General features: G+C 35.4%; 4 protein-coding genes and 1 long non-coding RNA gene across 21 annotated transcripts in view; 2 read left to right on the top strand and 3 right to left on the bottom strand.

Moving 5' to 3' along the window:
* Positions 1–249: 249 nt before the first annotated feature.
* Positions 250–10029, bottom strand: LOC107224100 (transmembrane protein 47). 5 transcript variants are annotated; one of them, XM_015664029.2, is made up of 6 exons: positions 9898–10029; positions 8761–8835; positions 4718–4904; positions 4467–4616; positions 4286–4348; positions 250–3747 (listed from the first exon to the last, which is right to left on the bottom strand). In XM_015664029.2, exons 2-6 carry the CDS (start codon positions 8809–8811, stop codon positions 3530–3532), a joined length of 669 nt encoding a protein of 222 aa, XP_015519515.1. In that variant the 5' UTR covers positions 8812–8835; positions 9898–10029; the 3' UTR covers positions 250–3529. The 5 variants fall into 5 exon arrangements, with proteins under 5 accessions (XP_015519515.1, XP_015519514.1, XP_015519512.1 ...); XM_015664028.2 differs by lacking the exon at positions 9898–10029 and adding an exon at positions 9238–9563; XM_015664026.2 differs by lacking the exon at positions 9898–10029 and adding an exon at positions 9282–9563.
* Positions 6426–15358, top strand: LOC107224075. 6 transcript variants are annotated; one of them, XM_046740900.1, is made up of 6 exons: positions 6426–6746; positions 7447–7473; positions 9959–10122; positions 10417–10430; positions 13372–13453; positions 13623–13778. In XM_046740900.1, the coding sequence occupies exons 2-6, from the start codon at positions 7461–7463 to the stop codon at positions 13680–13682; spliced, it is 333 nt and encodes a 110-aa protein (XP_046596856.1). In that variant the 5' UTR covers positions 6426–6746; positions 7447–7460; the 3' UTR covers positions 13683–13778. The 6 variants fall into 6 exon arrangements, 2 of the variants coding, with proteins under 2 accessions (XP_046596856.1, XP_046596857.1); XM_046740901.1 differs by having other exon boundaries at positions 6426–7473; positions 13381–13453; XR_006904582.1 differs by lacking the exons at positions 6426–6746; positions 7447–7473; positions 9959–10122; positions 10417–10430; positions 13623–13778 and adding exons at positions 13785–13911; positions 14131–14169; positions 14678–15358 and having other exon boundaries at positions 13375–13453.
* On the top strand, positions 10811–11221 carry LOC124294654. Its single transcript, XR_006904585.1, has 2 exons — positions 10811–10870; positions 10978–11221. It is a non-coding gene; the product is annotated as an uncharacterized LOC124294654 (long non-coding RNA).
* LOC124294651 (putative nuclease HARBI1) lies at positions 11223–13353 on the bottom strand. Its single transcript, XM_046740895.1, has 4 exons — positions 12490–13353; positions 12081–12377; positions 11751–11959; positions 11223–11652 (listed from the first exon to the last, which is right to left on the bottom strand). The coding sequence occupies exons 1-4, from the start codon at positions 12754–12756 to the stop codon at positions 11358–11360; spliced, it is 1068 nt and encodes a 355-aa protein (XP_046596851.1). The 5' UTR covers positions 12757–13353; the 3' UTR covers positions 11223–11357.
* The window catches only part of LOC107224081 (rho guanine nucleotide exchange factor 10), a 67201-nt gene continuing 57983 nt past the window's right edge, over positions 15246–24463 (bottom strand). For all 8 annotated transcript variants that reach the window (XM_046740886.1, XM_046740887.1, XM_046740890.1 and 5 more), the window contains 10 exons: positions 23287–23500; positions 22972–23212; positions 22549–22731; positions 22093–22389; positions 21876–21968; positions 21566–21790; positions 21325–21486; positions 21023–21229; positions 20624–20938; positions 15246–20535 (listed from right to left, as the gene is read on the bottom strand). In XM_046740886.1, coding sequence (XP_046596842.1) covers positions 18667–20535; positions 20624–20938; positions 21023–21229; positions 21325–21486; positions 21566–21790; positions 21876–21968; positions 22093–22389; positions 22549–22731; positions 22972–23212; positions 23287–23500 — 3806 coding nt within the window. In that variant the 3' untranslated portion in view covers positions 15246–18666. The remainder of the gene's footprint in view (positions 20536–20623; positions 20939–21022; positions 21230–21324; positions 21487–21565; positions 21791–21875; positions 21969–22092; positions 22390–22548; positions 22732–22971; positions 23213–23286; positions 23501–24463) is intronic.

The following is a 24463-nucleotide window of genomic DNA, read 5'->3' as shown; positions in this document are numbered from 1 at the left end:
TACAAACAATAATTTTCAATAAATATTAGAAATGTTTTACATCAAATAATACAAATCAGAATGGCTACGATCACCTGTGTTCAAAAATTTTTTAATCTAATTGATTTAAAATTATGGTTAATATGATATGTGACGTATAAGCACATGATTGTGAATAAAAAAAATGAGATCTTGAATCGAAATAAAGTACTTATTAAGTTTAGTAGGATCAAATAATTTTTTAACATGGCTTAAGAAACAAGATTATGATAATTTTTTAAGATCTATATAATTCTTTGTACAGTCCTGTTACGTGTATACATCAAGTAAATGTTATACAAACATTGGTGACAATTAATTCTACATAACTACTTCTAATAATTTATGTTGGTAGGAAACATGAAATTTTATGTATAGATATTGTTATATCATATAACATTATAATATCAATTAAGTCATTGACTTGCTTTCTGTTATGATATGCATACATCACTATTCTGATATGAAGATGTCGAGAAATAGTTATCATTATGAATATTTCTATACTACACTGTGTATATTACAATTAATAAAGAAGCATACTAATCATCTATTTAACGGACTTGATATGGAAGTTATTATTCACTGTATGCTCTCAGTATCATGCACGTATGTACTCTTCCATCGGCATAAAATATATATGATACCCGAAAATGACAGTTGAGAATAAATGAATTCTGGACGCAATCGAATTTTAGTTACTTGTTGATATTTTGTCATTAATCTTTTGTATAAGAACATAATTAACCAACGTATACCGAAAATTACTTTTTTTTTTTGCACATACGGTCAACGTAGATTTTCGGGTGTTTGTTCAATTCAATTTATGAGGACAGATTATATCAACAGAATTTTACGGCATTTTCATGCTACTTTGTTAAAATTGAAATGCACTCCCGTAAAATTGTCGGAAATAATGAATTGAACATTTGTTTTCTTCAATACAGCGATATTATTACACAGCTGTGGTAGTGTTCTAAGTTATGTTTATGGCAAACTATGTATATAGAAGTATATATATATATATGTATATATGTATGAGATATATTTATGCACAGATATATTTTGTGTATATATCTCCATATAAGTATATACATTTATGTATTCGAATATTGACTATATTATGCTTATTGTAAGTGCAACTGTAATGTCAATGATAATTATTAGAATTACTGCATTGGTCTGAACACAAGTCGAGGTTTTTGTTAGCCGATATCCCTCTTAAAATCCGTACTCCACTTATAATCGGGATTTATTCGGAACTTTGCTTCATCAACTGAAAAAACTTCGTTATCGACCAATTGTCACAAAATTTGATCAATAAAATCACGGACCTTGAAAACTCAAACTTCAATTTCTTCGAATAGCATCAATCTGCAGTAAAAGTAAATAAAAACGATATATTTATACAATACACTCAAATTTTATTGATGCGATGAATGCAATATTAATCCATAAATATGCTTGTGATAATCAATGATTTTTTCATATAATTCAGTTTGTAAAAACAATCACTGAAATGAAGTCATAAAATTGGGGGTCGTCTTATATTCAGACCAATATATATTAGTTGCATTGAGTTCGTTACAAGCAATCATAGAATCTCTATTGTATGTATGTACACACGTATGTGACGCTGGTAACACGATGGATCAGTAATGCCTGCCCGAACTGCCTCTTTACCTCACACACTCAAAACACTTCGCACTCGACTCACAATCAGTCAACAGTATGATTAATGGAAGAAAAAAAAAATCGGATAACATTTCTTAATTTATAGCTGCACTGTACGATGTTGCACTATTACTTTTTCGTAAACCCAGTATGTATAAGATGTAACCATTGTAGCAAGAGCAGCTTGAGTATATCCTTGCAAGAGGAAGAAAGCTGCATTGTAATGTAATTGCCAAATTTTTTCTGCTATCATTGCGATGTAAATTACATATCGCGAAAAATCTTAATATCGAATAACAATGATTGTGATAAATAACACACGCGATGCAACGGGGAGAGGGGACATTGTAATGTTGAGATACCGTAACTTGATTAATATATACCTGAAGATATAAAAAATGGTTATTGTACCTGTGAAAATGTTTAGGTATAATTGTGCTCCTACCTCAGAGTCTCAGTCAACTTTGTACTCTCGTCAAAGTATCACCAAGTTTGGAATAAAAGTTAAATCAAGTACAATAATTATATATCTGACAACCTAAATTAATTTATATAATACGCGACCCTGATTGGTAGATAAAACTTAACTTAATCTATTTAAAATTTTCTTTATAGCTGTCACAAATTTATTTCGTATAATAACTTTAGAGATATACTAATACTTTTTTTTTTAGATACCGGGAAAAATAATGAAAATTATGTTACCTTAGCTAATTGTAAATTATAATTTGAAATATTAAACACTAATTTCAGATGAGAATTTTCAAATGCAATAAATTATTCTTCCATAATGTCCTTAACATAATTCATACTGAAGGAGGTATGATTCATGATGAAGTACTGAACGCTCCAAGGAAATGCCTATATACATTGCCAACATGAAAAAACGAAAGTTGTGGAACGAACAATATCAAGTAGAAATAATTTAATAATACTAAATCGTAACGTTCGTCTATATAAGTAATCTGCTGTCAAATAACTAGTGAAAACAGCCACACAAATTGCAGCCGAAAGAAATATCCAATTTTGTCTCTTTAATAACAACATAATGAGAACATGCTGTGGATTAAAACCTATCACTGGCATCTAAATTAAATGACGCAGCCAAATATTATCCCACAAAATAGAGTTCACTGTGAAACCACACAAATACCTGTATCGACATATATGAAGAAATTCACTTCTCATTATACTCAATACTGGTCGGTAAATTAATTTTTTTCATCGTTTTTTCTTTCTCACCTAGGATGTAATATTTTACTTCATCAAATTATTCCCATTTTCTCACAATCATTGCTAGACAGGCAATTCAATTAAATCTACAGACCCAACTATGACACCTATACGAGTATTAAAGTCGAATAGAAAAAACATATCGTCATTAATTTCAAGAAAACGGGTTTGAACTTTTGTCGTTATATATGGATGGTCCCAAAATTTTGAACAGGAAGAAAAGTGATACCTTTTTTCATAAGTATAAGTAAATAATGTAATAATCTGTACTAAAATTGATTTGATACTCCTCTACCTTTGTAAACAAATTCTTCACCTTGGGACTTAGTGTACACCGTAATTTTTGAGTCAGAATTTCAGTCGTAATTCCGTAATCTACATACAATGTATATATTTTGTATGCATATTCTAAAGACACGTTGCTCGTATAAAAAATCATTCGCTCTCAGAAACAGTAGCAGACATACCGTTACTTTATCCGAAATTCAACCCATGTGAACATCGATATTATTATATTTCTTTGTGAACACATCGCGCAATAAGTGGACACAAGAGAAATATAACCAGTCACCTAGAGGACAACGTCGGGCAGGGAGCAATGCCACTAAGCTAGCTGTGTGCCGCTTCTTACTCCGTGATGCCCTACTCCAATCATGGAACCTCCTCCACCTCCTATATCATCACGGACGATTTTTCTCTCCTTGTAGTAAATTTCTTCGCTCTCTTTATCACATAAGAGAAGTACTGCTCCACCAAATAGAAAAATAGCTGCCCCCCAGCCAACTCCATACGCCCAGCCAAACTCCCACATAGTTCGGTTTCCTTGAGGACAATAACATTCTTGTCATGAATCACCATCTATATATATGTATATATTTAAATATGGGCCTGCTTTTTTGAATTTCTGAGTACTGAAATAGGAACTTGAGTAATCAGTCGACGAGAGAAATACTCGACTGTAATCAATGTGGATGACTCATGGTGCGGCTATTTCTTTTTAATCCTCAAGAGCAGTAAACCAGTTGAACTAATTACTATTCAAGATATGCAAGTGAAGTAAAAATTTTCTTTGGACCAATTAATTTTCGAAAATTTCCATTAAAAAAATGCGGAGACTTGAGTCATCCGTCAATAAATTACAACTCGATCATTCTTGTATTTCCTAAATAAAATAATTTTTTCAGTAGACTAATGCAATCAACTGAATATTCACTACTAAAAATTATATCTAATTACATTTCACAATGAAAGTACTGCCTGGTACGAAAAGCATTGCGCTACCGAGTTTATGCAAGATAAGATAACATAGACTTGTGGCACAAGACTTCTGGCGATACTTGGGAGAAAAATAATTGCTTACCATGATTCAGTTCTGCAGCAAAGCAGACTGGATAAACGACGAGAGCTATGAGAAGAGCGGCTACTGAAAGTGAGAAAATAATCAATAAATTTAGTGAATGGCAAGACATGCAATTGATTGACTGTATACATAATACAATTCCAACAAAATTTATTTATACACGTTTCAGACTGCCACTTACATGCAAGCCCCATACAGAACACCGCAAAAAGATAATACTTGTGCTTATCGCGATGGTCTTGAGATCGCAGGCCTAGTCCTGTTAAAATTGTTGCTGCTATATCAGCCAAAAGACATACGACACAGAGCGCAGCTGCCGCTTTTATGTATCCTGTGAAAAATGAACGGAAAACATTTTTATTGATAAGTTTCGTTAATTTTTTAATAGTATAGATGAAATTAAAATATTATCAATCGAAGAACGAATCTTACCGACATCCCGAGCCTGATAACATCCCGCTGGTGTAGTCATATGGAATGGCAATGGAGTCGGGGCACCGTCTTCAATACAGTGTGCAAAGAGACCTTGTCGCCATCCTAGCGCCATCAACCAGTCAGTCGATGCCAGTCCCATTATCATTAACAAAATGACTATCACCCCACATACGAATGCTATCACCTGTTGGTATAAATTCAAAACATTAAAAATAACTTAATCCTGTAGAATAGTAAGACTTTGCTGTCTTATTTTCACGGTTTATTAGAGAATATTGTAGATAAATTAATTAACACTCCCAGAGATAAGTGACGAGACCCAATTATTGAAGACAATTATCTTAGATAAAAGTATGTAAATGATGTAAGCATATTATTTGATGTGATTTAACAGAATAATTCAATAAAAACACGAATAAAACATATATCTTTGGTTTGCTATTAACACTGCAATTAAAATACCAGGTGTACGAAAATTTGACTGAATCTGCAGCTGACTTTATTAGAAAAAAATACTCAGTACGAACTTATTAAGAGTTCAATGAATTGGGAACCATTTAAAAATGTGTAAATAAAAGGGGGCGTTCTGTGTCAAGAATATACGCTCCCTGACCATCAATACAAGAGGAAATAAAAATCAGTAAGTCATGAAAATTAGTAAAAAAAAACTTCTAAAACTGAACCAACTGAAGAACAGTGTATGCTAAGTAGTCTTTTCGAAGTTGAAGTCAGCAACGTTATCGTGACGAAACATGGGAGGAAACATCATTTTTTTCTCATTTTTACAACGATTTTGAAGGAACTAAGATTTCTAAGTATGACTGTTTTGTTTTTTTACGATTTACCGAATTCCAACCAATCCCAAAATAGTGAAATAACGCTTTTTCCCCAGTATAAATCGTTACAATAACGTTACGAACTTCAATATCAGTCTTAAAGTATTTTGCATGTAGAATAATGAAAATTGTATTTTAAATGAATAAAAATTACGCATAGGTTGGGATGATAATTCAAACTAAAAATTCACAGCATTTGTGGTACGCTATATTTTAAATCGATCCCTAAAACGAGGTTTTTCGGGGGTGCGATAAAAACGAATTATTATAATCTTTTTATACCTGAGCAATCTCGTTTTGCCCCATACGATTATCAGCGGCGGTGTACATAATCATAATGAATTGATATTCCACGTAAAATATATCAGCGAGTCTCTCGAATAAATAAGAATATCCGCACGTTATACAATGACGTAATTTCAACGAAATTCAGTCCATCTTATGCACCTTGCGCACTGTTTATATATAGTTTAGATAGGAGATAGGAATTACGATTTAAGGAACGTCGTAGACCGCGCCATATCGAAGGTGTGTCGCGAGCATTTACAAATATTTTTACACCACCGGCGACCAGCGCGATTGTTCGTCAACTTTTTCCCTGTACGGCCTCAATCATCGATCGGCAAATTCCTCCGTCCACCGAGCATGGTCGCGAGATATTCTTAATCGAAAAACCGGAAACCGTTTATCGCGTTCTAAAAACCATTCGCATTTGAAGAATCCTGAGAGTAATGGACAGCCATCTTTACTGGCCCAGGTCGTTCGACGGGAGGAAAGGGGTCCGGTAAAGGTCGCGGCGCAATGCGCGAGCGAGGGATGCTTCCACTTGCTCACCCTCGCCCTCGCCCTTATCCGGACCCCCATCCTCATCCGCGTCTTCACCGTCAAATCTTTCTTCTTCGCTCTATTCAATCCCGACTATACCTACGCAACTTCGACCCCAGTCGCCATCGCGACGCGGGTATGCGCGAAGGGTTGTTTTAGGTAGACGAGGTATGCGAGTGCCACATGATACGTGACTTTTTTCTCTGAGGTTTTGTATTGTGCTTAACATCGATCGGTCAAGAGCCGGATTGTAAAACAAACCAATCCACAAATCGATACACACGCGTGGTTTTATGGCTTGTGGACATTTTTTGATGATGCATTATCCATTAGAATATTTCTTACCGGAAGTTTGGAAGTTCTGCGTAATTGGAATTCGTCGCGATGAAAAAGGGGATGAACCTAGGCGATTTCGACGTTGTACATGTATTTTTAAATATTGAAATCCACGTATCTCAAATGCGAAAAGGGCTTGAAAGCCCCGTTCTGTACACGATTCTTAACAAAAAAAAAAACACTCCAACACATTTTCATTTGCCGCAGAAATATAGAAATGGCTTGACTTCTGTGAATTTATTATTGCGATTTCGTAGAATTCGTGCCCATTCCTTTATTTCTGCATCAAACGAAAATATATTGGAGTGTTTTGTTCAGAGTTGTGTATACAACGGGGTTTTTAAACTCTTTTTACGAAGTTGTAACTTTATCGTAACGAAACATCGGTGAAAAAATCACTATTTTCTCAATTTTACAATGATTTTTAAAGAACTAAGATTTTTAAATATGAGTGTGTTTCGTTTTATCACGGTTTACTGAATGTTAGGCAATTCCAAAATCGTGAAAAAACGGTTTTCCTCAGCAGGAATCATTACGATAATGTTACTAACTACAATATGAACCTTTTTTTGCGTTTAAGATACGCGGCTTCGATATTTGGATATATATGTGTCAACGTGAATATCGACCAGGCACCCCCTTAATTTTTTCAATTTCTTTCATTTAAACCCGACATGTTACCATCTCGACTTCCTTTGTTTTGTTTTTTGATGCGTGAACAAACGCTAGAATAATTGAAGGAAATGGAGGTTGTTGGTACATGCACGAATAATTTATAACGCGCATACACGGGATTTTACAAAGGACGCATGTGTTGCGTAACACATGTGTTTTGCGTAAAAAAAGGAATCAAGTTCACGGAAGTTGATTACGTTATCATTTCAATTCAAGAATACGGCTAGCAGGAGGAAAAAGCTCGGGCGAATTATTAAATATGTGCGTAAAAATTCGCTAGTCGGATAAGATTACGGAAATAGATAAGGGCATATTTTTTATCAGCGCCAGAACGGAAACAGCAGTTCACACTCTTTCGGCCTCAACTAGCGCAACTACAGAGCTTGTAAATGTACAGTCGGATCAAGAAGACGATTACAATTAGACTTCTCTGAATTTTAGGTCACACAGTATTAAAAGCACTCTGCACAACGGCGGACTGAATATGATAAATGAGAACTTTTAACCATTTGCGCTATATACGCTAAAAATAAACGAAAATTATCAACATACGCATTAGCGGTACATAATCTTAGGAACAGATAAGTAGAGCGATTACTTAATAAGGAAAGTATAAATCCATTTCGCGGAAAGGAATTTTAACCCTCTCTTGCAATATCAAGTAATATTTTTGGAATGCAACTTTGTGTTTGAAAAAAAAAAAAAGATTTCACTGACTTTCGGTTTTTACAAGTTATTTTCGATAAAATGTTCAGAAAACTTTTAAATCTTTTATTTCATGATTGCGTAGCTATCAAAGCGATCATAGTCGTAATAAATCGATGTATTCAAGTGTTTTGCAGAGGATGTCAAGAGATAAAGAAAAAAAATTCGTAGTCGCAAAAAATTCTACGATCTTTAATAAACATTCATAGTCATTCAAATTCGTATTATTTTTTATTTTTGTTTTGTAAACATCGATAACCGGTTTGAAAAAATCATGAACTAATTTTGAAGCAAATGGTGGAAAATTCATCTTTATTTTCAAAAAATTAGATTTCAAATCATGAGAAAAAAAGTTATTCAAAATTGATGTACATATCACTTATATCATACTTGACTGGAAAATTGGAAAGTTTGAGGCAAAATGAGCAGAAAAATATAGCTCAACTTAAGTTTTAAAATCCTTGGCCTGATTAATCTACTGAACAGGTGAAATAACTCGTATCGCTGCTTCCGTGACAAAGATAAGTGTTACTACCCGTTCATGAAATTTTATAACGTGTCAGTTTCATTGTTGAAAGTTATTTCGCGACATAGAGGCGAAGGTATTTGGCACATAGAAAGCAAATCTGGCTATATGCCGTTAAAAAGAACATGAAAACTTACTTTCAGTGGCCTGGTGATGGTCACAGTTTCGATTGTGGTTGTTTGAGCCATTGTGTCGTGAGGATGGAATTTATTCTGCATCACATAAGCAAAGGTCGAATTAACATTTGCTTCCTTTGAGAGTTGATGTATAAAGAGTGCAATCATAGATTAATTTGATTAAAAAATCTTTAGACGTAGATGCGAGATTAAACTAAAGACAATGAGTTGAAAGGTATAGGTATGATAATATACAGTGTGAAAGTATTTCGTCGATAGGTAAACAAAAGGATATTAATATGTAAAGAAAAAAAGTGGCAAATGGAATAACGAACAGGTAGCGCAATGCACGGGTAGACAATAATTCACTCTTCGTAAGGACTCAGTTGAATACGTTTAATTGTTAGACACTTTCATCTATGTAAACATTGATAATCGTATTATTAACAACAATTTATGGCGATATACAAATGTCACTGTAAGCAGGTATTCACTTACGACGGTTTATTAGACCGCTTGTAGTCACTATACGAAATACTCACGTAATCATTAATCACAAGCAAACATTAGTCACTCCGATGAATAATTGTGAATAGCTATTATGTCTTGTTCGCGTCCATTACTAATCGACCTAAGGCGTTTAAAATATGGGTATCAACTGTTATCGACTGAAAATATAATTTATATTTCGTACGGCGTTCGAAGGCTATTTGAGATATATCATCACAAAGTACAAAGAGAGAATGAAGACAAAAAGTAAACATCCAAGCTGCTGCTCTCAAATATTTTTAATGGCGTATCGAGGTGCGTGCGTATATCATATACACAGCACTTATTATAGATATTCAACCACCCTGTGTTTACTCTTTTAAAATGGCCGCTCTCTGTCTAACTATACGAATAGTTAGTCTACGCCTTGGAGCACATACTTGTTTATTATGAATTTGAAAGATGCAGAAAAGAATTGTAATATTTTTTTGCATTTATTATACCCTAAAATGAAACGCACAAACAGTAACGAATAATGATTCATCTGAATACTGAGAGGTTTCCATCTGCGAAATCGTTGACACAAGTGCGACCACTCAACGCACGACGTAACTCATTATTAGTACATACATACCTTAAAATGCAAATCGATGGGAAAAAAACATTTACCTGGTCGAGAAATCGTGCATTTGGGAACGTGACCCGGCACAATCCACTGATTTTACCACAGGCCGGAAATCCTCCTCCGGACTCCGGCCAACAGACCGTCACTTACTGTGTACCGAGCACGACTGTCCATACAGGAATGAAATAGGGAAGGAGACATATCTTCGCGTTACAAAGTGGGCCACATGGTTTCATTTGCTGTATACCTTAAAACCATGGAGACTAGAGGTACGGAGGCCGAACGCAATACTAGCCAAATGGTCGGTGAAAGTGATGAACGATCCGCGGATTGTAACCGCCTGGCGGCGCTACCACTGCGGGCTCCGTCAGCGCGGTGATTGTGAATCGTCGATCCTCACGTATGCATCCCACTGATGCATCCTATTCGTAACCAGGCGCTGGTATCGCTTGCGGATAGATCCCGAACTACAAAATCTTTTATCGCTTTCACAAACCACTTTTCGACGATTCCGCCATATGCGTTCGGCCTCCTTACCTCTAGTCTCCATGCTCCATGCTTAGAACAGTGCAAGTAGGCCCGTATTCATAGTCAGGTCTCAAGGCGGTGCTTAAGACCGTCTTGGTGAAGATCGTCTTATTCGTTCAAGACCGTCTTGAGATGCTATGTATTCATAGTCGGAAAACAAGACGGTCTTCGTCAAGAATTTGGTCTCAAGCGCTAGCTTATTTCATTCAAGACCGTCTTGACGAAGACTGAGCTTGAGACGGTCTTATTCGACGTTCGGTTATGTTCGGAATATTTCCGATGTATCCCCCAATAAGATGCTCGGATTTTATTTCTCAGCCTGTGCAAGATATTCGTATAGGCATGCAGCTCTTGAGTATTTTTATAGTTTATGAACACAACAACGTTAGCGCCACGTAGAGGAACTAAAAAACGGGAACAAATCGCATACAATTTTTTGTAGTGGGTGTATAGCTATAAAACGAAGAAGAAGAAAAAGAATTTTATAGTGTATGTTTATGTGTATATAATTTTTATATACACATATTTTAACCTATATCATTATGTAAATCTCTATACCGGTTACTGATAAATAAATTGTATTGATATGTTAAAAGGAATCCCGGTGCAGACTTGCAAAAAAATGCGCGTGAAAGGGACAACCTTTGATCTTCAAAGTTCAAAAGAGCAACTTTAGTTCTATTTACTGGCTGTATTTATAATGTACTGAATATTTTTACGTAGACAAATTTTCATAAGTATTATCGTAACTATAAGACTGACGCTTAGTACAATTACGTACATATCAGTATTTTCATGAGTAAGTGAGGGGTTTAAAAATAAAATGAGAACCAATGATAAGTTATGAGTAAAATATGTATTCTAATGTTAACTGTTTGTACAGATTAAATTCAATTTTATTAAATATTTGGAGTATATTCATTCTAAAATCAATTAGTCTTTACAATTAAATTAACTTGATATACATATATTTTGATTAAATGAATAACCGTTCGATTAGAGCTTCGCGTATTGCAAAACCCTCTCCAGGCTGCCAATGCGGTGCTTGAAGTGGCAATTCATCCGCTTCTTCTTCCTCGATGCGATTATCTTCCGGAAGAGCATTATCCAATGTTAGTGATAAATTGTGTAGTACGGCACAAGCTACAACAATTGTGGTAGAGCACAACAATTTGGTTCCCAAACCTCGGGATAGGCAAGGAAAACGTCGCTTCCAAACTCCAAATGTTCTTTCAACAATTTGCCTTGTTCTGCTTTGTACGTTGTTATACCTATCAAGATACCGACTTGGTTAATTCACACATGTATACTTTGTCAATTTTATGACTTCTTATCGAAATCTAAAGTAATGCGATAATCTTTATCTTACCTTTGTTGAGCATCTGTAATTGGATTTGCCAGTGGAGTCAGCAGAAATGGCAAGCACGGATAGCCGGCATCTCCAACCAGGGTTCCAGTAAGTTGTCTCTCATGATACCGCATGTAAATTCGTGAATTTTGGAATATTTGACTGTCATGGTTACTTCCAGGCCATTCCGGAACCACATCCAAGAATTCCATATTGGGTCCGACAACTGCCTGTGGTATCATTTAAATTAAAAGTACCGATTTTCATAGAATAGTATTGTTTATTTGTATCCTAGATAAAATTAATTGCAACTTATGGTATTTGTAAACGGTTATCACCAACGCGACATACCTGTACATTGAGGGAAAAATATCCCTTACGATTCCTATAAACCTCCTGCAGGTCTGCAAATTTCGTATGACATAATCGAATGTGAGTGCAGTCGATAGCGCCATCAACGCCAGGTAAACCGATACCCTCCCTGCGTGCACCAAGTTGTCTGAATAGATCTCTGTTTGCGATCATAGCAGCTTCCGTACTAGGAAATTTGATAATTGCGTGAATCAATGATGCAATTTGAGCCGATACTCTGTGTATTATCCTCGATACTGTAGACTGCGATATAGTCATCAGATCTCCGTTGACGAGCTGTACAGTACAAAATGTATTAGCAATCATTTATTCCATGATCACAGGAAGCAATGAAATCACTTTATATTTTCAGTAGAATGTCAGGAATTATAATCACAATGATCCTTACTTGAAAGCTAGCGGTAGCGTAAAATCGTAGACATATTAATAATTGCATGACAGGTGGAATTGGTAGACCACGATTATTGGCACTGACTAAGGCAGCTTCAATTCTAGGTAGTATTCCGTACATAATACCATCCTTTGAAAATCGGAATCGCCGTTTGAACTCCTGCTCGGAATAAAACTCGAACGGGTTTTGACCATCTCTGATGTATCTCTTCGGAGCTCGCTGTACTTCACCCTCGTCTTCGTCATTCGGCCCAACGTTGACCATTGAACAATCATATTATTCATTTCTTCGATCTGATCGTAGAAATTAAACATATCTTGCATATTCGCCATGTCAGTAGAATTTCACTATTCACTTCACTTCACAAATTTTTCAAAGCGAATGCTCTCATAACCTCTACTTCAATTGCAAGTTTCCGTTGCTACCCTTTTACAGTAAATAATCCCGTCCCAGCTGCACTTTCCCAAACATTCCTTCACAATCTATTCCTGTTAATTTATATTGTTCGAATATAATATTTTCCAAACAATTCGTAATTATCAATTTCGTACGCATCAGAACAATTGAGTAATATTTAGGCAACAAGCATTTGCTTAAGTGCAGTCCGAACTCGACTTGATCAAGATACGTAAATAAGACTGCGTTAATTGACTATGAAACGTTGCGTGCTCAAGACCATGCTTATTTCAAATAAGACTGGACTATGCAACCTTGTAAGCACGCTTCGAATAAGACCGACTTGATGAAGACCGTCTTATTTGCCGCGTCTCAAGACCGTCTTGTTTGACGTCTATGGAACCAAACGCCATCTTAAGGCCTCGTATAAGACCGTCTTATTCGAGTCCGGTCTTAAGCACTGACTATGAATACCGGCCGTAGTGATGGCGATGATGGCGATGGTGAGGCTGATCTTGCGTTTTTCAAAACCAAGCATGGGATATCTGATCGCATCGAAGCTTTGGTAATCATTAAATTTTATTACTTTACATTTCTGATATCATAGCGAATGAAAGAATGTCTTAGATGTCTTCATTTCTTTTCAAAATTACTGTAATCCAATAATTTCACGTATTTACTCAATGTGTAAAATTTTACCACGTTTTTCATAAAATGTTAATGGATTTAATCAGCAAGAAGTATGGATATATCGGACGAAAACTTGTGATGACATAACAACCGAAATTAAATGAAACTGTGATTAATACAACATGCACTACCAACTGATGTATATCATTTGAGACTATAAATTCATGTAAAACCAGGACGTTTTACTCATCATTTTGATTTCACAGGTTAAATCTTGAGATATTGGAAGGATTAACTTGATGTTGACAAGTTCCGCAAAAAGTTATGCGTCTTCTTGAGATTCCAGTTATAAGATGTGGTAAATTACCACATGTTCTACCCAGAAAATGATCTGTAAGTTGAAGTTTTGTATTTTATTAACCAGTTTCGTTTACCATAGCTTAGTATAATTATGATTCTATCTAAATCCAATGATGACACACATTACCGATTCGTATGATGTCGTGATTAACTTATACATGCACTACCAACTGAAGAATATTTGAAATTTTTTGCTCCACCTTGCCGTTTTTGATTACAGAAAAGTAACAAAATTGATCTTTATCTTTCCAGGTTTTGCGCATACGCCAAAAAAGATAGGTTGATTGATAGGTAAGTGTTCAAACTCTGCGCATTATTATGGTCTGTGTACAACAAGCAATAGCAGTTTTATAAGATCTATGAATATATGTATGCTTACATATTGAAACATTTCTATCTGTGTAACATTACTTTCTGTCTAACAGTGATCAGTCAATTTGAAGCTTTCATAATTATAATTGCATGGGTACTTTAAAAAAAAGGTGAAAAGGTGAAGAGTAACTCTTACGATTAGAAAAAGAAGTTAGAACTTGAATTTTACGATATTAGCAAGGACGTTCTTATATTCTTTTTTACCCAATTCCTTGATTTAATAGTTTAAGAGGACATGATATGTACAATTTTACAAAATAGCTTTTTATACATTTACTAAATGATGATATCCTTGACCGAATAAAATGAGATTATGATTAATCAAAACATGCACTACCAGCTGACAACCTTTATGAGTTTCAATAGATACATAGCCCGCCTACTATGTGACTAACAAAGATTGTTTGTTTTTTTTCTTCCAGAATAGATGCTCCAGTGGACAATCTGCATACTACCAACGCAATGGTGCGTCTAAAAGTTTGAAGGTGTACATTTTTGTTTGATATTATGATCAAGAATGAAACTGAATAAGCTCATTTCCTAAACTTCCTATACCTGCTAATGCTATATGAATATGTTAATGTTAATAAATGAGCTGCGAATATGCCTTATTGTTAATTAAAACTTCTGAAGTAATCTGTACTACTTTTGAATATGTACGAAAATAGAAGACAATTGAAGGAATACTTCTAATTTTATTTATTTCAATCTACCTTACTTCGAATGCAGATTATATTTGTTAAAATAACTACCATGTGTTTCAATATGTATACCCCATTTAGGGCAATCTACACATCATACCAAGTTCTACAATTTGATACGTTTCGTATTGTCCATTTTCTTAGACACATTCACGTAATATAATTTTCTCTAATAAATCAACATCTTTTCAACCTACCAAAATATCACAGTATTAGTTAAATTCATTTACGATTTTCATGAAGGTGAAACTATCGTTAATCATTAGTCAACCACATAGGCAAGATAATGGAGTCTTACAGTTCGGTAATTTTATTTAATTATTAGCAAAGTTTAATACCGTCGTTGCGGGGCGGCGATAGGTACTGATAGGCACAAAACAGATCTGTGCTAGATACAGATTCGTCACTACCAAAAATGTTTCCTACATTGTTAATAATTTTGTGAAAACATATGTCCTGTTAATTACAATGATCTATAAAACAAAGCATTAAGGTAATTTTTGAAGAAACAATGCTATATTTATTTAAATAATAAATACACCTGATCAAGTATCGGCGCGTTTTCGATACTAATTACTTAATCTAGTGTACGTATAAATACAAAAAAAATTTATATGCATTTTAAAGAAGATTGTGTACAAAATACAAACACGTTTGCTCTAAACAGTGTATAAAATTGGGCTTGCAGATGTAAATACAAGATCATATGTGTATGTGTGTGCGTGTGTGTGTGTATGCATGTGTATCTATACACACACACACACACGTCACTTACGGTAATTGTGCCAGCTGTTATATACCTATGTATATACATGTGTATATATATATGTATGTATGTATATGTTAACGGTCTTGCAATGAAAAAGTGCATAATTCTCGATCACTGGGGTAACTGACATCAATTTAAACCTTTACCTTTATCACAACAAAAAAAATTAGACAATTTTATTCTTGTCTGTTTACATTATTTTTGTATGTTTCGAATTATCTACGCATGTTTCTTTTACACATAAGAGTCATCCTCCCCGCCTTCCTCAATACAATAATTGTGCCAGTGGTAGAATTTTGTGCGAAAATAATTTGATGAGCTAACATTTATAAAATATAAAAGGTTGACAAATATTTCATTACAAATACTTCAACATCATCAGATCTATTAACATCCTTAACATTTTTAGAATATTATAATATGTTACCGGTGATACTAAGAAAGTATAAAATGCTTTATGTCTGGTCAAATATACATTTACAAATCCAACGCATTTTTTTCAAAAACTTTTTCTCAGTATCGTTTGAAATCAGAACATTGTGTTCAATTTAGAGTATTAATTTCACTTGATTGAACGCAGCTGTTATCACACAGCGCACAAACCAACTTCAAAAAATCAACAAAAAAAAAGAAGAATTACACAAAATTTACTGCCGTGACGTGGAATGGAAATGGGGAAAAAGAAACAAAAACAAGCAAACCAAACTTTAACTCAATTTAACAAATTCAACTAATACTTCATGATAATTTACAACAGATTTTTTTACCACAAATAAAGGATACCTATATCTTTCATATTGTTAGATTCGTAATCCAGAGGGACAATGCTCCGACTAGTAACGCGGATTAAAATGTTTATATTCTCATAGATGTATAGTGATTGTAAGTGATTTCAATTGTTTAATAACACAATGAAATACTGTATGGCAGAAACTAGTTTTCAATACTATTTAGTTTTAACGCTATGTACAATTTCAAATAGGTACTTATATTTATTCTGGATATATGTGTTTATGGATGCATATCTGGTTGATTATTTTACAACATAAATGCCATTGGATATTAGTTAATGGACGTCGCCGCGCTACAATTTGACGCAAAACTATAATGATGAGGCATGGCTTGCAATCGAGCAATAATGCATATAACGTATAAAATACAAAGAAGCCAGTCAAATTTGTTTGTCAACAACACATCTAAAGCTAATATATCAAAAAACCATTTGTTGCCAGTCTTCTCCATATTTATACATGAGGAATTATGCAAATACAGATGCATGTGAAAGCAGAAGTTTTATTTGAATCATCGAAAGAAGGACATTATATTTATATGACACCGACTTTATAAAATTAATGAATCAAAGCATGTCTTTCGACTATTATCAATGTTTGTGTTCGTATTTACATGTATCACCGACAGAAACCCATGCCTTACTTTGGTCACAATTATCTAGAGAATATTCAACTCGTTTGATCGCAAAATAAACTTGCGCTTCATCTCAATAATCTGTATTTGTATGAAGATTTACAAGTGAATGTTCCGAACCTAGCAATATTGACGTGAATATCCAATAGCATATAACATATACGTACTTCATATAGTAGGTAGACCTTAATGTCAGTATTGGGCTAGATTTATATACTTTGCGAAATCAGAGCATCATTTTCATGTTGAAACAAGATTTGAATTGCTTTATATATATTTCACGTCATTAAAGAAAAAACAAGAATACTTTGCTGAATTCATAAACGCGGTGAAAAAATAAGAGCAAGTACCATATCTTGTATGAATAAGAGAGGCAATGCTCTATCAGAGATCATGATAATCTGTACAATGTTCCTAAGAGATCGCTCAATTGAACTTATAGTTACATTTTGCGATAAGAATTGTCGTACGACAATACAATGAGCGCGAATATTCAATTAACATATAAAGAGATTCAATATGAGTAAATTAGAATTATGATTTCAAAATGGGGTGATTTTTAGTCATATGACATTGAATCGCTATGCGAACTGTCTAGTTGCTCATATTATGAGAAATTCTAATTATTGTAATTTCACTTTGGCAGATAAATACGTGTTCATGTTCTTCTGGCTACAATTCTTTATTCTTTATATTATCGTCACTCTTCACCAGTCCATATCATTGAGCTCAACTGAACCAGCGTGCTGTGCTATTATCGCTAAACATTACAATGATTAAAAAATAATCACTCAGATAACACACGTGCATTAACAGGCTTTGCTGTCGTATACCATACATATTTTTTCGTATAGTTTTATAAAACGTAACAAACTTTCTTGATCCCTTACACTTCTAAAGCTACGTAAATAATTTCAACAAAATAAAGACTTAGCACCTGCCTGAATTTCTGCAACGTTACATATTTCAATTGGGATTATAAGTAATAAGCATATTACTTTATTTGTGTTAAAGCTGTTATCCCCAGAAATAACATATGCGTATTTTTACGCGGCTGGATGTAAATGTTTTAGAGCATAACTTGAAAGAAAGATTCAATAAAAAAATCGTATTCAACAACTTTGCAATTACTTTTTCGAAGCATGCACTACACACTTTTTTTTACCATTCACTATCACAGTGTAATAGCAAGTGAAGTTATGAAATATGGTGACACATATCTTATTCCTTATTATTCAGATCAAAGTTTAATTGATGCTCGTTTCTTTTTATTTTTTTTTTAGCATATGTCATGTCAAAACTTTCACGGAACGTCTACAATCTCAGGATAATTCATCATAAATAATAGACGTTTCCTGCATTGACTGCGTTGTATTACGAGTATTTGAAATTTACGTCGTTACCGCAGTGGATAAAATCTGATCTTTCAAAGTTTAAATAATCTCAGCCACCAATCCGTGGCAATGGCGAGTGATACTGCCTCTACTAGAATAAATCTAGCAGGTCTATTATGAATGGGTATCATAACTTCATTTCCCACAACACAATATGAGCATCATTACTATTAGGATCTTTTAAAGTGTAAGTTGACTTCGGATTTTTATCTACAACAGATTGAATGTTTGGTAATCTCCAATTAATGTACCCTCGTCCACCCATTAGAGTTAAAACTGTTCTTTTAGGCTGATCAATTTGCTGTGATCCTTTATTTTTCTTACCGTTTACTTTTGATTTTACCACTGGCGTTATATCCTTAACAGGTGGGGTTGTGTTGTTGGAAGCAGGTATTGTTATCTCATATGGAGCATTTCTGCTAGCATTGCTACTGTTTCGTGATAACTTTCCAGCTTTTAGTGATAGGTTTTCTTCAGATCCCGACGATGTATACAAAGAACTCGCATGCGAATCTACAGACCAGTTAGATAGATCCAGAGACCTGGGTCTAGTGATCTTCATTTTTAACCTCCGGTCCAAAGTGCTTACTTTGTTTGGTATAGCTGCTAGTTCCGGATCGCTCTGTCTTAGAGTCTCATAAATAGGATCGATACCAGAGCTATTTTCATTTTCATAATCTTTGACGTACATCAATTCACCGTACAATCCATACACGTCGCAGTTCTCACCCGAACTTTGCGAACTTGTTATAGAACTGGATAATAAACAACCGCCACAACCTAAACCTCGAGGGAGGGTTTTTGATCCTCGATACTCGTTTTCCTTGCTTCTTTTACGCCTCAGCATAACAGGGCTGCTCGTTAGCTGTTGTTTGAATTTAGCCATGTTGCTGGAGAGGGAAGCATCTAAACTGGCCCTATCTCTTGGCCGATGGTTATGCTCAACATCTTTGTTTCTAAGTTGAACATTGTCCTCTTCAATGATTTCTTCCTTGATGCAGTTAGTTGTATTTTTGTTGTTTTGTATAGCTAATAAAAAGGTGATTGGACCGAAATGGGCATGATAGGATATGTTGACGCGTCCGCTGATTATAGGAACTCCTTCCAATCGAGGAAGCGGAATGGTAAGACTTATACCAACATTTGTACCTACCCAGAGCAACCCCTTACAAGCCATCAGCGCCGTCACAGTCACGACAGTTTGGTTATTGTTCAAGTTATCACCGCAAGAATTATTTGAACTACTAGGCTTTGTTACCCTAAGTACATTTGAGGCGATGTTAATGTCTTGAAGGTGCTTGAACGTCTCCGTATGATAGAGACAAACTGTGCTAGAATTTTTCAGCGAAACCCACAGTCCAACTCCGGAATGAGCCATAAGTTTAACATTTCCGACGTGCTCATGCTGTGCGCTAAAGCTTTTTGTTACTTCTCCGTTATTGCCGTTAAGTACCCAAACTTTTTTACCACAGGCGGCATATACAAATGTATTTATTGGCATTAGGCAGGAAACCGGATCATTTCCCAGCGATATTTCCAAAGGATTTCTGAGAAGCCAGCTTCCATCAAATTGTCTTATGAACATCAACAATGATCCGGTACCTAGCGCCACAAAAACATTGTCGCAATGATATTTTATTTGTACTACAGATCCAGAGACTGGATAACTCCCTAGCTCTTCCTGTTTCTCTGGCTCTGAAGCTGCATAAATGATTAATTTTCGAGAATCTGTCCCCATCCATACAAGATCGCTGGCAAGTGTAACTGGCTCATTGTAAAGACCCTTGACAAATTCAACAGCCGCAACTCTTGTTTCAACCAAATCGAACGCAATAATTTGTTTTAGAGCTGTAGTTGTTGCTGTAGTTGATTGTCCAAATACCGTAACGTGACTTGACACTCCATCACTGGTACAGATCCATAAGTAACTCTGATTTCTTCCTCGCCGTCGTGTCGGGCGAGGATTTTGTGTCGTGTAGTAACAACCGCAGCGCACCTATAAACAAATATCTTTGAGCTCGCATACTTTGTCTCAAGTGTCGAGTTTTGTAAACAAGAAAAAAATGTATTTCTGTACAACATACCTCCGATTGATGTTGCGAGTGATATACAGGTTGTGAGCTAACAAATAGAGGCATTTTTGTCGAAGGTCTCTGTTCTTGTTCGGGAACTTCCCACGCTGGTGAATTATTAGGATCTAGAGCAAGCTGGGCGAGTCTCAGCTCCGTTACCCAATCTTTTTTGACAAACGGATTTTCAGTCTGAAATGTATACATCTGGCCCTGTTTCGTTGTTAGTTGTAGACAACAGCTGTCTGCCCATATCATATCCTCGTCTTTCTGTTGTATCGACGATTGTATGGATTGTAAGATTTGTTTCGTATTCTCCGGAGTCATACCCTGCAATAAAGTTGATTTAATGCAATCCAATGAGAGAACAAAACGTCACGTTGCAATTAAAAATATTTAATACAGTTAACTCACGTTATACGACCCTTTGAGTTGAGCGACAAGATCACTTATCCTTGACATGACCTCGTAATCTTGCATCAAGTCACTCATTTCGGCACACAAACTATCTGCACCTGCCTGCCCACACTCTCCGCTTCTATCAGATTTCAAGCTGCCGCCTTTATTCAATCCAGCCGTTAATAAACGTCTTAATGTTGGCGAAGTACTGGTATCCTGAATCTTTAATTGAATTTTTCCCATAAGAATTCCCGAATAAAATTGTCATTCTCTGTACTAGAATTTGAGGAAAGTAAAGGAAAAATCAGTAAATATACCTCAACGTCAGCAACAGGATATGTCCACTTTAAACTTAGGCGTTCACTGCCAGAAAAATCCTCAGTAGATCTTGGTGCAACAGATACGCATACAACTAAGTCATTTAATAGTAACAGTCTTCTTCTTTTAGACTTGGTAATCATTCCATTTTGATTGAATTCCTGAAATGGGAATATTTTAAATCATTCAATCAATGCATATAATAAAATCTCGTAGTTTATGAGTCACTTCAACACTTACCAGTTGCGTAACGTTATCCTCTCTAATTAGATAACGCGAAGAAGAGGAAAGGGGACGATGAGAGAGTTTGCCAGAAACGTGACGTAACATTTCCTTAAATGCTTGGAATTGTTCAGCCTCACGTTTCCTCTCGTTTAACATCTCTGCCAGGCTCTCTAGTTGGGTCAATGCCAGCTGCAACGACATTCTGTCATGATGCCCTTGGGGCGTATGTTTTAATAAGTCCTGAAATGCACACGTAGTAATAATTAATATAAGAAGTCTCGATTCACTGAGCAATGAAAGTAATTGTAACTCAGTTCAAGCTTACTTGTAAAAATAATATAAATTGTGGAAACCTCTGAACTGGTTTCACCATCAGTCCAAAAAATGACAATCTGTCGTGCGCGCTAATTTGTTTGACCTGAAAATTAAGACACATGTATTTCAAAATATTCTCTTCTTGCTAAGAATCAAGCGTCGCAAACAAACTGTTACAGAATTGGTGAGTTGTTTGAACAAGAAGAGTCAATGACAAGTTGACAAACCTTAAAAAAATCAGACAGAGCAGTCTTTCGCTTTGATTCCTGTTTAGCCAGATCCATTGCGACGGAAAAGTTGTTAATAAAGCCGCTATATATGTCCAATACAATAGCCTTGCTAAAGCTCGCAACAAACACGTCACCTAATTTTTCATCCTTATCCCATGATCGTACACACTCAGCTAGAGCTATTCTGAACAACGTGTGACACTGCAATATTTCTGGTAGCCTGTGAAATAACGTAGCTATTTTTGACTGGCCAAGTACAGGTGGAGATGATTCTTCCAGAGGCTTTTTATAATCCTATAAGAATATTGTAAAATAAACAATAATCAGAGCATTAATGAGAAAAGTTGGTGTTATAATCTCCATATTTGACAGTGTAACAATTGCGCGACCACTCCATATGTTCACAAAATAAGTAGGAATAATAGAAAGAAAAAAAACTGTGGATGAACATACATTAACAAGCCTTTGCAGGGTAGCAACATAGCTATTTTCCGAGTGAACAATCGCGGCTACAATATGTCTTCTCTTGAGTTGTTGAGGTGTCAAATTAGAAGGAACAGGAGGAAGAGTTGGCGGCGCTTGTCTGCGCTGCTGCATACATTGAAACTGTACCATAGCTCCATTTTCCTCTTCAACCTAAGCGCAAGTATAAGAAAATATTCAAAATATTTTCGAAGTATACAGTGCAATTGATGCACAGAATTCCGAAAATTTTATAGGATTTTGATCATTTCCAGACATACTGAATGTCCTCGTGAAACAGAATACTTTTGATTTTTCTAAATTAAACATATCTAAATCGTATGTAATGATTCTTCCTGTGAAATATCATATGCGACTTGTATGAAATCTTTCTGAAAATTAACTCAAACATACCTCGCGCAACTGTGGCATCTGCGAAGCTTTCATCGGGCTGGTTAAGGAAATGGTGTCACACGTATCCACATCGTACTGATTTGTGGATCCCCTCCGGATACTAAACCACCTCGAAAGTCTGCCTTGGTTGTTAGGCGACTCTAGCGGCTCCGGCGGATTGTTCACCCTCAAATTCTGAGACCTCCATTTGTCACAAAGCGTTCGTGCCTTGTGTAAAGTATTCCTCAACTGACCGTTGCTCCTGTTGTGAAATTGAAGGTAGTTAAAGGAACAGATGTTGATCAAGATAAAAAAAATATTTCACTCAATACTCACTTAATACTGATATTACTTTTCTCGCTCTCATCATCAGAAGAAAGGTCATGATCGGATGCAGAACACCAAGAATCCTCGCTACGCGCAGACTGAGTTGACTGCGTCGACCTCGTTGCCTCCAACGGAGGGTGAGGATTTCTGTGCTGTTGGCTAGCTGACTCCATTCTAGCTGAGCCTACGTCATCCCATGATCTACATCTTGAACGGGGCTCATCTTTAACAGAAAAATACATCAAAAATTAATAAGAGAAAGTTATCAAACCGTCGTTTCATGTGTAATAATAATAAACAAAACACCATTAATACCTGTACGAATTTCATCACAAGCAAATGATCTCTACAATGACGATAAACAAAATTTGCATTTTTTCGATTCTTCAGCTTCAAATATGACGTTATTCTCTGCAAAATATCTGTCACAAAGACTCTTGACATAAAAATATATTTTTTTCAAATAGCTTCAACTATATCAGCGAATATCCATGTTGGAAACTTGTAGGCGAGCTTTGTTATATGTTACTTGTCCCGCTTTCGTTTCATATAGTATAAGTATAGACATATCTAGATTTAAAACCTCATAAATGAGTTTTCATATCGCATCCTACAATGCAGCAATCGCTGATTAGCTGCATCATGTATGTACAAATCGTAGGCAGACGCGCATACCGCAAATTATTTGTAATACTACCGCGTGGGTAAATAAAGAGTGCAGATTACCGCATTCGAATGCACGTATTGTACATACATACGTACACACGATATATGCAGCCGGTTGAAGTCGAGCAAAACACATCGAGCGTATCGTCCGTTATAATACATGTACCTACCTATATCCTCCAAACACGACACGCAACAGTAATTATTAGTTATAATTGCGTAGTTATGTATTCATTGTCGAGTTCTTTGATCGCGGGATAATATCAGTTTCTCGTTTCAATGTAATAAATTAAAAGCAAGACATGGATAGTAAATCTATATAAAGATATTTGTTAAATGCATATTTCGTAGGCAGTCGTGAATCTTCTCTGCTTCCATTTTATCTCATCGTCCGGTCTTAATAGATCATGATAATGCAAATTTAATCATAAGTCGACGAGGATTGCGCGAATGAAAACGTTCCACTAAAAACGACATACATAGTTATGCACTCGACCTCGATTATAATGCAAAAAAGATT

The sequence above is a fragment of the Neodiprion lecontei genome, chromosome 5, assembly GCF_021901455.1.
Source record: "Neodiprion lecontei isolate iyNeoLeco1 chromosome 5, iyNeoLeco1.1, whole genome shotgun sequence".
NCBI classification, from domain to species: domain Eukaryota; kingdom Metazoa; phylum Arthropoda; class Insecta; order Hymenoptera; family Diprionidae; genus Neodiprion; species Neodiprion lecontei.
Note: the sequence above shows the minus strand (reverse complement) of the source record. Positions and strands in the feature narration are given on the sequence as shown.